General features: G+C 41.0%; 1 protein-coding gene across 1 annotated transcript in view; it reads right to left on the reverse strand.

Annotated features, from left to right (window-relative positions):
• Nucleotides 1–915: 915 nt before the first annotated feature.
• The window catches only part of LOC144689743 (creatine kinase M-type-like), a 30,020-nt gene continuing 16,272 nt past the window's right edge, over nucleotides 916–14,663 (reverse strand). Inside the window, exons 5-9 of the mRNA XM_078557106.1 lie at nucleotides 12,038–12,170; nucleotides 5,806–5,977; nucleotides 3,960–4,083; nucleotides 2,725–2,914; nucleotides 916–1,193 (exon numbers count right to left, since the gene is read on the reverse strand). Of these exons, the coding sequence (XP_078413232.1) occupies nucleotides 1,015–1,193; nucleotides 2,725–2,914; nucleotides 3,960–4,083; nucleotides 5,806–5,977; nucleotides 12,038–12,170 (798 nt within the window). The 3' untranslated portion in view covers nucleotides 916–1,014. The remainder of the gene's footprint in view (nucleotides 1,194–2,724; nucleotides 2,915–3,959; nucleotides 4,084–5,805; nucleotides 5,978–12,037; nucleotides 12,171–14,663) is intronic.

Raw genomic sequence — 14,663 nt, forward strand, 5'->3', positions numbered from 1 at the left:
CCCCTCGTCAGGTGGGCGGGCCCGGGAGCAGCCGCGAAACGGTCTGCCACCTTTGATCGGGCCCTGACCGTGATTTCATGCTGGCCAATTAACAGTCAGCCAGCGTGAAACGTGTACTGAGAGCCTCAGCGCTGCTGGGATGGGGCAGTTGGAGAGCAAGTGCTGAAGTTTGTGCATGCGCAGGGTTGCGTTCACTGAAAGCTCCCTGAAGGCACAGCTGCCTCAGGGAGCTGAAGATTTTTTAAATGAAAAATGAAGGATCAACAAATAAAATAAACATGTCCCCACATGTGACTCAGTCACATAAAGAGGGACATGTTAAAAATGAGTTAAAAAATGTTTTTTTTATTCACTGTAGGGAACATCATCCCACCCGTGAATGAGGTTTCGCAAAAAATGTAACGGCCGCCAACTGGAATGTTGGACAAGCAGCGAAAAATTCAACTTAATTACATGCTTAAGGGCCTTAATAAGCCTCTTAATTGTCAGTGGGTGTGCTGCTGACTCGCGCACGCCTGCCAGCCAAAATATTGCGCGAGTTCGCGATGACATTGGGGTGCTCGCCTGACATCATCGCGCACTATTTCACACTTGGGCGTGTTGAGCGCTCGCCGAGCTGAAAATCCTGGCCCATTGTCTGCTGCCCTTGTCCTTCTGGATGGTAGAGGTCATGGGTTTGGAAGGTGCTGTTTAAGCAGCCTTGGTGAGTTCCTACAGTACATCTTGTTGATGGTGCACACTTGTGCCATGTTCTCATTTGTTAATTAATTTCAGAGGAATATGTTACTTTGAATCAACATATTATTTTTATTCAGTTTTGTTTATTTGGCTCACAGGTTACAGGAAAATCCCAGTGTTTAACAGCCTATTACAAAACATTTATTTTTGTTACACGCTCTCAAAATAACTTGTAAGAATCCCTTCCTTTGTGAGGAAAATATAGTTTCCATCTCACTATGTAATTTAATATTTACTATTATATGTGCTGTATCAGAATTATTCATGTATATCCATCTACTTCTGAGTAGGAAAAAGGTCATCAATAGGTCTTCCATGTTCAATATATTTATCCATGCTGATCAGCAGTTTAATGCCATCAACTACTAACTGCAACAGTTGAACTTCTGAGAAACCAATTCTGTCTGCGTTGGAAATATCCCAGACGTCACTTTCAACAGAAGCATCTACAGAACCTAGAGGAAAGGTGAGTACAAAAGTTAATTTAATAAATATAACGACAGTTTCAATGATTATAACAGAAGAGAGTCTATAAAAGTGAACAGGAAATCAAAATAAATTCAGCAAACATTTTTTGGAAGTAACGGTGTAATAATTAGAGACATTGGGCCATAATTTGCTGTCAAAATAACAATGAGGCTAATGGAACTCAATTATTTATGCACACTGTTACAAGTGAGGGGCCGTTGTGCAGTTTAAAGTAGAATTCCAGAAGTTGCTGTTTGAGATGAGCCACACCGCCATTAGCTTCATAAAAATGGCATCTCACTGTCTACCTCAACATTGAAAGGCATCAAGTTGCTGTATTTTTTTTTATTCATTCACGGGATGTGGGCTTCGCTGGCTGGGCCAGCATTTATTGCCCATCCCTAGTTGCCCTTGAGAAGGTGGTGGTGAGCTGCCTTCTTGAACTGCTGCAGTCCATGTGGTGTAGGTACACCCACAGTGCTGTTAGGAAGGGTTTTGACCCAGTGACAGTGAAATGACATCCAAGTCAGGATGGTGAGTGACTTGGAGGGGAACTTCAGGTGGTGGTGTCCCCATCTATTTGCTGCCCTTGTCTTTCTAGATGGTAGTGTCATGGGTTTGGAAGGTGCTTTCTAAGGAGCCTTGGTGAATTCCTGCAGTGCATCTTGTAGATGGTACACACTGCTGCTACTGTGCGTTGGTGGTGGAGGGAGTGAATGTTTGTGTATGTGGTGCCAATCAAGCGGGCTACTTTGTCCTTGACAGTATCAAGCTTCTTGTGTGTTCTGGGAGCTGCACTCATCCAGGCAAGTGGGGAGTATTCCATCACACTCCTGACTTGTGCCTTGTAGATGGTAGACAGGCTTTGGGGAGTCAAGAAGTGAGTTACACATCACACGATTCCTAGCCTCTGACCTGCTCTTGTAGCCACAGTATTTATGTGGCTAATCCAGTTCAGTTTCTGGTCAATGGTAACCCCCAGGATATTGATAGTGGGAGATTCAATGATGGTAATGCCATTGAACATCAAGGGGTGATGGTTGGATTCTCTCTTGTTGGAGATGGTCATTGCCTGCCACTTGTGAGGTGCGAATGTTACTTGCCACTTGTCAGCCCAAGACTGGATATTGTCCAAATCTTGCTGCATTTGGACATGGACTGCTTTAATACTTTGCTTGGAGAATAAAACATATACATCTCAGCTTTGTATATGTATATGGTTTGGCACGATATATAAATGGATATGTTAGGGTATTGAGCAAACAAAAAGGTACATAGACAAGACAGCAGCCTGAGAAATGGAAGAACCATCAGGAAATGTATTTTTCTTGAACCAAAAGCAAGCTAGAGGTTAGTATGTTATGGTGAGGTAGCATGAACTTAACACATGAAATGCAGAAGTGTTAAGTTGTTTACTAATGTATTCAGAATTTGGTGTCACTCATCGTTTTTCTTTTTATTCAAATAGTTAGTTACATTAGTAATTTTATATAAAAGTGTTTTATTCTAATACAATACCAGTAAAGATTTTTTCCAGACGTAATCTCTGCAAGACCTCACCGAACTTCTTATGTTTACTGACGTACTTCAGCCTAATGTGGACACTTGCCCGCAAACCAGTGCCAAGATCCGAAGGGCAGGTTGACACATAACCTAGATTGTCCTTCCAGATGAAGGGGTGGTTTTTCTGATGGTATATTTCTTCAAGCTAAATCAACAACCACAGTTAGCTCTCCATCTTTTAAAGATGTGTGACTCAATGCTAGTCCTCAACAAACAAAAAAACTACAGTTCTCTTGTAACAAGTTCCCCCCTTCAAACACCAGGTTAATTTCTAAATCCAGTTAAGTAATGGCTATGTAGATGTTTTTTATTCTTTCATGGGACGTGTGCCTCACTAGCTTGGCCAGCATTTTTATTGCCCATCTTCTAATTGCCCTTGAGAAGGTGATGGTGAGCTGACTTCTTGAACTGCTACAGTCAATATGGTGTAGGTATATCCACAGTGCTGTTGTGGAGGGAGTTCCAAGATTTTGACCGAGCAAGAGTGAAGGAACAGCGATATAGTTTCAAGTCAGGATAGTGAGTGACTCGAAGGGAAACTTGGAGGTGGTGGTGTTTCCATGCATCCCATGATGTTCAGCATCACAAACACACTCTCTTGTATATATCATATTTTTGAGGGGATGTTGCTGTCTGACTTTTTTGCTGCCTATTCTTCCTTTCTGGTGAGACTGGATTCCCAGATTCTACCAATTTCTACTAGAAGGAAATGAGCTGCCTGGCAAACGTTCTCTCCCTTTCTACCAGGAAATACCAAGTCTTTGCTTGGCACTATACCATGTGGCTGAGAATGAGCAGAAAGGAGTGAAGAAATTCCATCTGCATTGTACCTCTCCTTGTTTTTCATCCTTAATTTTATTTCCATTTTAATTTCTTCCAGTCACATACACTGATCCAAACGGAGAGTACATAAGCTTCTTCCAACAAACCTCTAGCTCATTCTTGGGAAGTGCTGAAGAGCACACTGGTGTAATTTGTCCTCTAATTATCTTACCATTCCAAAGGGTAAACTTATGATATCCAGCAGGCATTTCTGCCAAATGGAAAAAAACAGAATTTTCTGTATCTTATTGTTGGCAACTTTACACAGTTTTATTTCAGTTTTCAAGCATCTGCAGTATTTTATGTCTGTTTTTCAACTGATCTTTTTAAAAAATTAATGTGTTCAGAATATGCAAGTTATTACATACCTTTTTAAGACCTGAACAAAAACGTGTAAAAACTTGGTTCATATTTCCTCCTTGTTGCATAGAAGTAATGCGAAGATGGTCTTCTTTATTGACCCAGACAATAAAATTCTTCATATCATTATGCCTGCAGAAAATAAATTTATAATTGTGTATGTGGTGCCAAGCTCCTTTGAACTACGCAAGGGTTAAAGGAACCAAAGTAATTTCTACCTGAACAATCAATAGTAACTTTCTATGATCAGTGCATCACTGCATATGAATATTTCAATTAACTTGCTAAGCACTATGACAGATTGCTATGTACAAAACAAATTTGTCCATTTACAGACCATTATCCCTTCATTTCCATTTGTGCAAAAGTATAATTCAAAGCAAAATTAATTTACTAGTATTATCAAAGTAGGTTCCCTTGCCAAAACAGAGATGTTGGACTAACACTACATTGTTCTATGTAAAATTGCTCCAATATATGTTCCAAATGTAAAAGGATGGATGAGAATGTGACTATTTATTGTTTATTAAACCATGTTAATTTCTAAGAGAACTTCTGCCCCACACAAGCAAACCACTCATAGTACTTTTCAAGGTGTATTGAGGCTGTTGTCTATCTGTTCAGTCTCTGGCTGTCATAAACAAAGTACATTCCTCTTCATAAGGATCAAAGTTACAGATCACCACAGAAAACATCAGTTTTGTTCTTAGTAGCAGGATGCTGTCTTAAAATGAACCAGCAAAACAAATAATTAAGAAGAGTCATCAGGCTGAAACATTGGGCAAAATGTAATGCCTCAGCCACTGGTTGGGGCTAGGTAGGGGAGGAAGGGGTGGTGTGTGTAGGTGCAGGTGCCATGCAATCAGGTGGGCAGGTGCGCCGTGAAGATCCCAGTGCCTTCAAGCTTTGCTCTGATTTAACACAAGGCAGGAAGGCTCAAGAGCAGCCTTCCTGCCCAGATGCTAATTGAGTCCCTTAAGTGTAAACTTAACCAGCGGCAGGCAGGGGCCACACGATATGGGCCTATCCCCAGGAAAAACCTGTTGAGTAGGCCTGGGGCCTGGCTGGGGTGTCCCTCCTTACCAGGCATTTTGTGCCTGATGGAGACACCCACCGTTGAGAACAGAGGGACCCAAAGACTCCATCTGCTCTTTAAATTGAGCCGCCTTCCACCCCTCACCGGGACCTTCCTGTTTGACCCCGGCAAACCCGCCCCACTCACCCTTTTCCTTGGGCTCCATCATTAATCCCTGGTGTAGGCGCACTGCAGTGCTACTCTGATTGGCCTGCATCAGGGTGTCTGACGGGGGTGGAATCCCCTTCAGAGGAGCCAGGAAGCCCGACAGCCAGATAGGTAAATGCCTGATTGGGACTTAATAGGGCCTCCTGAAAATGGCCCTAGGTGGAATTACCACCAGATTGCAAATTGCACAAACTGCCTTGTGTGGATGGTTTTCTCCTTTTCGAAAACCATGTAAATTTCTATTTCTATGCACCTTATGGTCAAGGTGATGGCCAGCCAGCCCCTCCCATCCTGATATTAGATGAGACCAGTCTGAAGCCAGATCTCCCTTTGATTCCTTTCTTCACCCTTCACTCTACTTGTCTCTCCACACCACAGGTATTTTGTAGTGAACGGTTTGCTCGTCAGTCTCTTAGTGCTACTGTGAAATACCAGCACAAGAAGCAGCATGGCCTTAGTTCACTTGTAATTGGTATATGACTTCAGTGCCTCAGAACAATCAAGATCAGAAAGTCAGTAACATGAGGAAGCTGAGCTAAGGATGCATCGGTTGCAACGTACTGTTCCACTGTACTTGACAAACATTTTAAGTTTAAACAAAACATGCTCACCAAACACCCCGTGCATCTGGCCAATCTCTGGCCATACCAGATGAAAGCATCAATGGAGAAATAAGGTTATCAGTAAGAATTCCAGCAGTGGTCAGTCTCAGAAGTTCCTCCTCACTCCAGTTCTTCAGCGAGTGATAAGTTCCCTTAAATTCACCATCTAACGCATTGAAGGCTATGGGTAATAAGTTGTTAGGAGAAAGTAATTGAAAACAGGTCTGGTTAAGATAGTTAATACAGGAGAGAGAGCTCATGATTTTATGTGCTTTTTACTCCAAATAAATCAAGTAAAAAATGTTTTAGTTACCTATCCAACACAAAAATCAAGGCTGACGCGGAGTGCTGTACTGTCCGAGATGCTGGCTTTCAGATGAAACATTAAACTGAGGCTCTGTCTGCCCTCTCAGGTGGACATCCCTGCTGTCCTGGCCAATATTTATCCCTCAACATTACAAAAAAACATTATCTGGTCATTATTACATTGGTGTTTGTTGGAGTTTCTGTGCATAAATTGGCTGTTAAAGTACTTCATTGGTTGTAAAGTACTTTGTGACATCTGGTGGTTGTGAAAGACACTTTTTCAGTGCAAGTCTTTCTTTAATTTATAGCAAACTTAGTAAGCAGTCTGTGCAATTGAAATTATCTATTTCCTTTGGGGGAAAAACATTTAGATTCAATGGCAAATGATAATTTTCACATTTTGATGAAAATATGTTGGCATAATTTAGGATACCCTCATGCAACATCTCAATAATGCAAACAAAATGCACCATAGTTTATTTTCCTCAGCCCCTGACACTGACCCCTCCCACACACACCAAGAGGTGTAAAGCAGACAACCATTGTAGCTGTTTCGCAGTCCAATGTTCATTGATTACAGCGTGAAAAATCAAAGAGGCCATCCCTGTTGGTTCTATCACTTTCAATCCAAGCTTTGCAGTATGGCTGGCGTTAACTTAGTGGCAACAGCAAACACAAGACTTTGTTGTAGAAAGGGAGTGCTTGCTGCTGCTATTCAGCTGTCAGCATATGTTCTGTGCACTGCAGGGAAATTGGCGAGTTTCCAAGTTTTTCCTTTCATAAACACAATTTCAGAAGCCTCCTAAGGCAAATCACAAAGAAACCAAAAGGACTGGGTCAAAAATACCAGCAGTGACGTGGAAATCAAAACCATTCAGTTATAACACATAATTTTTTGTCAAAGGATAGAAGTAAGAATAGAAATAATGAAAAGAATAATATATGTAATTAGAAAGCGTATTCTGTAATTAGGAGGTCTTGTGGTGCAGTGGTACTGTCCCTATCGCTGGGCCAGGAGCTCCAGGTTCAAGTTCCACTTCAGGACTTGATGGTCATGGAAAGTGCATTCATAATGTGGCCAAACAGGTTGATTATCAGCCCGTAAAACCTTCCAACATGCCTGAAGGCAGGCAGTAACGAGCAGGAGAGTTTCTTGGTCAGCAATACTGAAGAAGGCAATGGCAAGCCACTTCAGTACTGTGCCAAGCCTAACCATGGATCAATCCAATGGAAGTCCATTGTTGCCTACACCCTCTCAGAGCATCGTACCTGAAGGAGGAGGAGGATTTTGTAATTTGGTATTTTGGACAAAAAACTGCTGAAATAAGAAATCATTAGCTGGTTAGCGGTAGTGCCAGTGTATAGCTTAACCTCTTGACACAAGTCAGAAGTTATGACATGACGAAAGGCTGTGCTGCAATTACTGATTGTAGTAAAAACCCATCTGGTTCTCTAATGTCCTTTAGGGAAGGAAATCTGCTGTCCTTACCTGGTCTGGCCTACATGTGACTCCAGATCCGCAGCAATGTGGTTGACTCTCAAATGCCCTCTGAACAAGGGCAATTAGGGATGGGCAATAAATGTTGGTCCAGCCAGCGACACCCACATCCCATGAATGAATTTTTAAAAAAGACAGCATAGCAAACAATAAAAGTTGGTTCAGAACAGCCATTGACATAACTGAATGGAAACAATAGCAAATGCCTATATCATAATCAAGAATAAGAGATAGCAAGTTTATTGATAGGCTTGAACAATGGTCTCATTCTTCAATTGAATGGTCTTATGTTCAGTACAGGCATCTATCCATTACTATTTACTCTGGTTTACAATAAAAATACTGGGTCTAATACAGCTTCTGTTGTAAAAGATGTGCTGTAGGGTGGGCATGTCTGGACAGTTTGAGCAGAAAGCATATATGAAGTGAGTTGGCAACAGGGTGAGGTATCCAAAATTATAATTTTGGTAGAGTGACAAATATAGGGACGTAATGGTAAATCTACATAAAACCTTAGTAAGACAACAGTTGCAATTTTGAGTTCCATTCTATGTTGAGGTAATAGAGACAGTGCATCACAGAGTAACTAAAATGTTGCCTGGTATAAGAAAATACGAATATGAAGAAAGACTTGTAAAATTGAGGAAGTTATTGTTAGAACAGAAGGGATGGAAAAGTATTTAAAATTATGAGGAGTTAGGACAGACATTTTTAAGTGATTGTGGGATTTAGAATGAGAGGAACATAGATATAAGATTAAATGTAAGAGATTTAGGACAAAAAGCAAGATAAATATTTTTACACAGAGGATTCTGAGGCTGTGGAATGCACTGTTGGGATTACTGATTGAAGAAGTGACTATATTAATATTTAAGAATATGTTAGATAGATTGAAGAAAAGTGGATATGGGGAGAGTGGACAATTGGGATTAGGTCTACTGCTTGTGAGAAGGATGAACATCAACATGGACTTATCAGGCAAATGGACTCAATTCTGTGTTGTAATTTCAATGTATACAATTCTTTTTTTTATTCTTTTATGGGGTATGGGTGTCGCTGGCAAGGCCAGCAGTTGTTGCCCATCCCTAATTGCCCTTAAGCTAAGTGGCTTGCTAGGCCATTTCAGAGGGTAATGAAGAGTCAATCACATTGCAGGGGGTCTGGAGTCACATGTAGGCCACACCAGGTAAGGACAGCAGACTTCCTTCCTTAAAGGACATTAGTGAACCAGATGGGGTTTTATGACAATCAACAATGGTTTCATGAACCCCATCACTGAGACTAGCTTTCAATTTCAGATTTATCAATTGAATTTAAAATTCCACAAGCTGCCATCATGGGATTTAAACCCATGTCCCCAGAGCATTAGCCTGGGCCTCTGGATTTCTAGTCCAGTGAGATTAGCACTATGCCACCATCTCCCCATAATTCTATTTATGGACAAAGTGGAAAAGAGCCAGGCAGATAGGGTGGGATCACTCTCTGGTCTAGAATGTAAGATTGTTGGTTGAGGCTCAGTTTCTGGAAACAGTTTCTGAGGAAACAAGAGGGCTGATATAAATTATATTAATCGCAACCCAATGAAGCATTGTGCTATCTGGTAACAAGTGAACATCACAGACAGGTACTCCGAGAGGAAGGCTTAATGATTGGTATAAACAGTTATGGCTGAGGGTGTGACCAGAAGTTCAGAACAGTATGCTGTCTTCTTGAATGGCATCAGGGAATGCAGAAAGGACTTTCACAGGATTGGATGAGCAGCCAGTGAATCTTGTGTGAGGAATGAGGGAGGAAGAAAGCCAAAAATCAAAAACGTTGAAGCTAGTTTTGGGAACATGGTGTTTCATGCTCTAAGGTGGATAGGCAGAGGAAGACTAAGGAAAAAGGTATAAGCACCCTATTAGCATGTCCCAAACTCTTCATAGCCAATGAGTTTGTTTCGACATATAGTCACTGTTGATATGTATGTAAACCAAATTGTGTGCATCAAGATTCCACAAAAGCTTGGTCACATTGCTTAAGGGAGGAATATTGACCAGGATAAAGGGAAAACTCTTTTTTTAAATTGAACCATTTTACATCCCATTTGGCAGATATTATCTGATCATAGGATACTTCATAACAAAGAAGAAAATTAATACTAGAACTAATTGTTATCAATAGGATCATCTCTTGTATTTAAATACAACTTGTAAGGATGGAGTATCATACAAGGCAACTCAAAAATAGGGATGAAATTCATCATTTTAAAATATACATTGAATGGATTCTAACATAAATCATTTGCATTTAAGTGGATTTCGCTTACTACAAATCTGATAGATAATATTCATTAGGTGAATTATGGATCCATGTTTTATGATTTATGTTCAATGGTGGGTTGAATTAGTAATTCATAAACAATGAAAATTCCAGCACAACGCAATGGCAACCCAACAAGATCTTTTCATAGTGCAATAGCTGATGAATGTAGAGAGATCGTAATCTCCAGACAGAATTTTTTATCTGAAGATCATCTTATTTAAAAGCTCCACACTGTTCTAGAGGTGCTCCTCTATTCTAACACTAGAAAGTAGGCATTTTCTTATTTTAAATGGGCAATAATCAAATTCTGTTTACATAGCCTACTGTTATCTAAAACTGTATGGTTACATGGAATCATGGATCGACAAATAGATGAACAAGTGGGAATGAATGTTTCATCAGCATCCTGACTATTCTTTGAATGGCAGCTGATTAAAAATAGCACAAAGCCTTGTGTTATTTTCAGAAGCTACTGCTGATGGATCATCAATAGCTGCTTGTCCTTTCTATTGTGATAACATGTGAAACAGCTATAGTGTTTTCCCACTAGATGGCGATAGAATTCAATTCACTCAATAATTTAGAGAATGCTAAAGATGGAGCAAAACAACAACTTATACCGTATTTGTCAGCATATAAGTCGACAGTTGAAGCCTTGAAAAGTCCCTCCATAAACCGTGGTCAACTTATACTCCGAGTATAAAAGTGAACTGCCGGTGTGGGTGGTCACCATTTTGAAATGTCATTGGTATCCAACCCAAAGTGTGGACACGTCTTAAACTCCAGCACATCTTTGCAACACAGCCCATATCTCCTGTTTAATCCCTTGCGTCCAGTTATAAGGTACATTTATGGGATGAAGTGCATTTATGGGATGAAAAATTGAGGCTGACTACTAATGCGAGTATAACATATCGTAGCTGAAAAGGGCGAAGTCAACTTATATGTCGAGTATACGCAAAACATGATTTTTGGGGCCGGAGAAACAGGTAGTCTTATGCGCCAGGTTGACTCATTTGCCATTATTTACGATATTTATATAGAATTTGATTATTGCCCATTTAACATAATAAAATGCCCCAACGATTCACAGAACATCAAAACTAAAATATGACACTGAACCATATAAGGACATATGAGGTCAGATGATCAAAAATGTGGGGTAGGAAAGCGAGATTTAGGGAGGGAATTCCAAAGTTTCGGATCTTGGCAATTCAAGATGTGGCCATCAATGGTGGAGTGATTAAATTCAATGATGCTCAAGAGGCCAGAATTAGATAGAACCATAAACAAGTTACAGTACTGAAAGAGGCCATTCAGCCCATCGTGTCTGCACCAGTTAAAAAATAAAAAACTAGCTGCCTATTTTAATCCATTTAGGGTGGCCTTAGTGATGATGAAAATATGTGGTCAAAAGCTCATTTTGGAGTCAAATATGACACCAAAATTATGAACAGACTGGTTCAACCTCAGACTGTTGCCAGGGAGAGAAAGTCAGTAGTTAGGTAACGGAGTTTGGAGCGGGGACCAAAAACAATGGCTTCAGTCCTCCCAATATTTTAATGGAGGAAATTTCTGCTCATCCGGTAGTGGACATCAGATGAACAGTCCAATAATTTAGCTATAATGGAGAAGTTGAGAGAGGTGATGGTGAGGTAGAGCTGGGTGTTGGCAGCACATATTTAAATATCAACACTGTATTTTTGGATGAAGTCACCAAGTGCAGCATATAGATGAGAAATAGGAGGAGACCAAGGATAGATCCTTGAAAGACATCAGAGATAATTGCGTGGAAGCAAGAAGAGGAGCCACTGCATGTGATACTCTGTCTATGATTAGATAGATAAGAATGGAACCAGGGAGAGCAGTCCGAAGGAGCTGGACAACATGGGGAGGCGTTGAAGGAGGATGGTGTAATCAACCATGTCAAAGGCTGCAGACGGGTTGAGAACAATAAGGAGGGATTAATGGGTTACCTTTGTCATAGTCACACTGTATGTCATTTGTGACTTTTGGTGCAGTGATGGGTGAAAATTTGATTGGAGGGATTCAAACATGGATAATTCTAGAGTTTTATGTTAACTTTTATGTTATATCTATCTTCTGTTCTTTGAATAAACAAAAATAAATCACCCTCTATTGCAAGTTTTTCAAGCGCACGTCTTTCTCCACGACTGCAGTGTGGCGGAAAAGAAAAATCATCCACATTGCGTCCTGCAGTCACTTGACAGGTCAACACATACTGTCCATCTAAATCAGCTCCACCCTGCAGGGGAAAGAGTAATAAATAATTACAAATCTTTTATTAGCTAACCATTCAATTGTTGGTAATTAATGGATACTAGGGATATAGAAATAATGATTTGAATCTGTAGATTCAATGTAATGTTCATGGAGCCACTGTCATTGTACACTGTCATCCATATTTCAAGGTTCGGTAATACTACAAATTTTACTTTGGCCTGAAGTCATTTTGGCTTGCATTAATGCAAGTATAATTTGGGTGTGACTTCATTTGGACAAGCAATGAGATTCCTCCAGGAAGAATTTGGGCACTTCTTCAGCTATGCACCGACTGTAGTATAGTTGCAAAGAATGAAGCAAAGTTAGAAACTGGACTTTCTGAAAAGTTTTAAATTTAATTTCTAACCTTTCACATGTGAGCAGAGGCTGTTGACTTCACTAACTAGAGAACAGAACGTGGAGTCGGAAGTATAAGTCGGGTCTGTTGGCACTGCGTCACTTGAAACATGCACTGCAACTCAAATTGTGCATGCAGGATTCTAGCAGTGCCATCAATAAAATGGAACTTCTATACTTCCATTAGAAACCCTCAATTTTAAAAAATGTAAAAATAACAAATATTCTACAATTATAGCACAAATGGTAACATATTCTCCAAATACAAGAGAAGGATGCTAAAGTTTGAAAAGAGACCAAGACAGTGAAAGGATTAGATATGAAATATTGTCCAGGGTTTTTCAGTCGGTGGGCCCGACACGCCAACACGTAAAATGATGCGTGGTGACGTCAGCCGTGCATCCCGACATCATCACGATGTTTCGTTTGGCGGGCGCACCCTGGAGTCGGCTGCACGCCCGCCGATATGTAAACGGCCTTTTAAGGCCATTAAGGAACTGATTAAGGTGACTGTTAACGTTGCCCGTCCAGCCTTAAGGTTGGCGGCAGGTGAAAGGACCAAGCGGCCTTTGCGTTTTTTAGGAAACCTCATCCACAAGCAGGATGAGGTTTCCTAAAGCTTTTATTAATTAAATTTAAAAATTTTCATAAATATAAAAACATGTCCCATCTCATGTGACACAGTCACATGAGGGGACATGTTTAAATAAATTTTTGAACCTTTTATTCAACGATTCAATCTCCCTGAAGCAGCTCTGTGCCTCAGGGAGATTGAGGCACTCTCTTGCGTGCATGCGCGCGAAAGAGCGCTGGCCCCGACTCTCTCTCCTCCCCCCCACCGCCCGCACAGGTAGCGCTGGGCACTATGGCCCATGTCTTACGCTGGGCGGGCCTTAATCGCGGGTGGTGATTGGCTCCTCGACTGCCTGCTGCCGCCGAGCCTGCCCGTCACCTGAAAAATTCAGGCCAATGTATTATTAAGTATAAGAGGAGAGTCTGAATGGTTAAGGAGTAGTTTTTGAAAATGTCACTGGAAAATTAAATGGCCATTGTAAATGCTATTTCTCTTTAATGGGAACAAAGAGGAAGATTGATATCTTCAACAGTAACTTACATTTGTATTGCACGTTTAATGTAGCAAAGCTGGGGTTCAGAAGTAAAGGAGAATAAGGGAAGTTGACAGAGGCGCTGTTAAGGAGGTACTTTTGAGGGTGCTTTTGAAGGTGAGGAGAGGTGTAGCAGGACAAAGGATTTAGGGAGGGAATTCTGGAATGTGGGAGCAAGATGGCTGATGGCTTTTCCATTGATAATGGAATGGAGGAAAGGAAATATGTGCTGTTGACCAGGGTTGGAAGAGCAGAGAATGAGGGTAGGGCTGTGTGGCTGGAGGAGGTTGCTAAGGTATGAAGGAATTTGAAAATTAGATTTTTAACATTGATGCACAGTGAGGTGATGGAGCAGCCAGCCTTTTTCTGTCTCCTTTCATGATTTTGAAAGGTTTGAGATCTGAAGAATTTGTTTCAACACAGCCTCTAAATATGTGGAACATATTTCCAGCAAATGCAGTTAAAACAGTGTTTACTAACTTCCTCAAAAAGCATAACAGCCATCTGATTTTGAATGGATTAAAGGCCATAGGGAAGAACAAAGCCTAAGATGATCAAGTACACCATGGTTTTGCCCTTGGCGGGGGTCCTCAGGCAGCCAACCGCCGCCCGCAACGGGCTCTGCTCAGTGATTTCACGCGGGCGGACGGGAGGAGGAGGGAGAGCTGGGCCTGGCGTGCAGTTCGTGCACGCATATGAAAGAGCACTTCAATCTCCCTGAGGGATGGAGCTGCCTCAGGGAGATTGAAGCACTTTTTAAAAAAATTAACTCTGTCACATGAGATGGGACATGTTTTTAATTCCAAAATAAAGTTTTTATTTAATGTTTATTTGCTTTAGGAAACTCATCCCGCTTGTGGATGAGGTTTCCTAAAAAATGTAAAAGCCACTTGGCCTTTTCGCCTGCCTACCAACCGTATGGGCAGCGTAAATTTGAATTTAATTAGCTTGTTAACGGCCTTAATAGGCCTTTTAATTATTGGTGGGCACGCAGCTGACTCCGACGCGCGCCC

The sequence above is a fragment of the Cetorhinus maximus genome, chromosome 14, assembly GCF_964194155.1.
Source record: "Cetorhinus maximus chromosome 14, sCetMax3.hap1.1, whole genome shotgun sequence".
Lineage (NCBI taxonomy): Eukaryota > Metazoa > Chordata > Chondrichthyes > Lamniformes > Cetorhinidae > Cetorhinus > Cetorhinus maximus.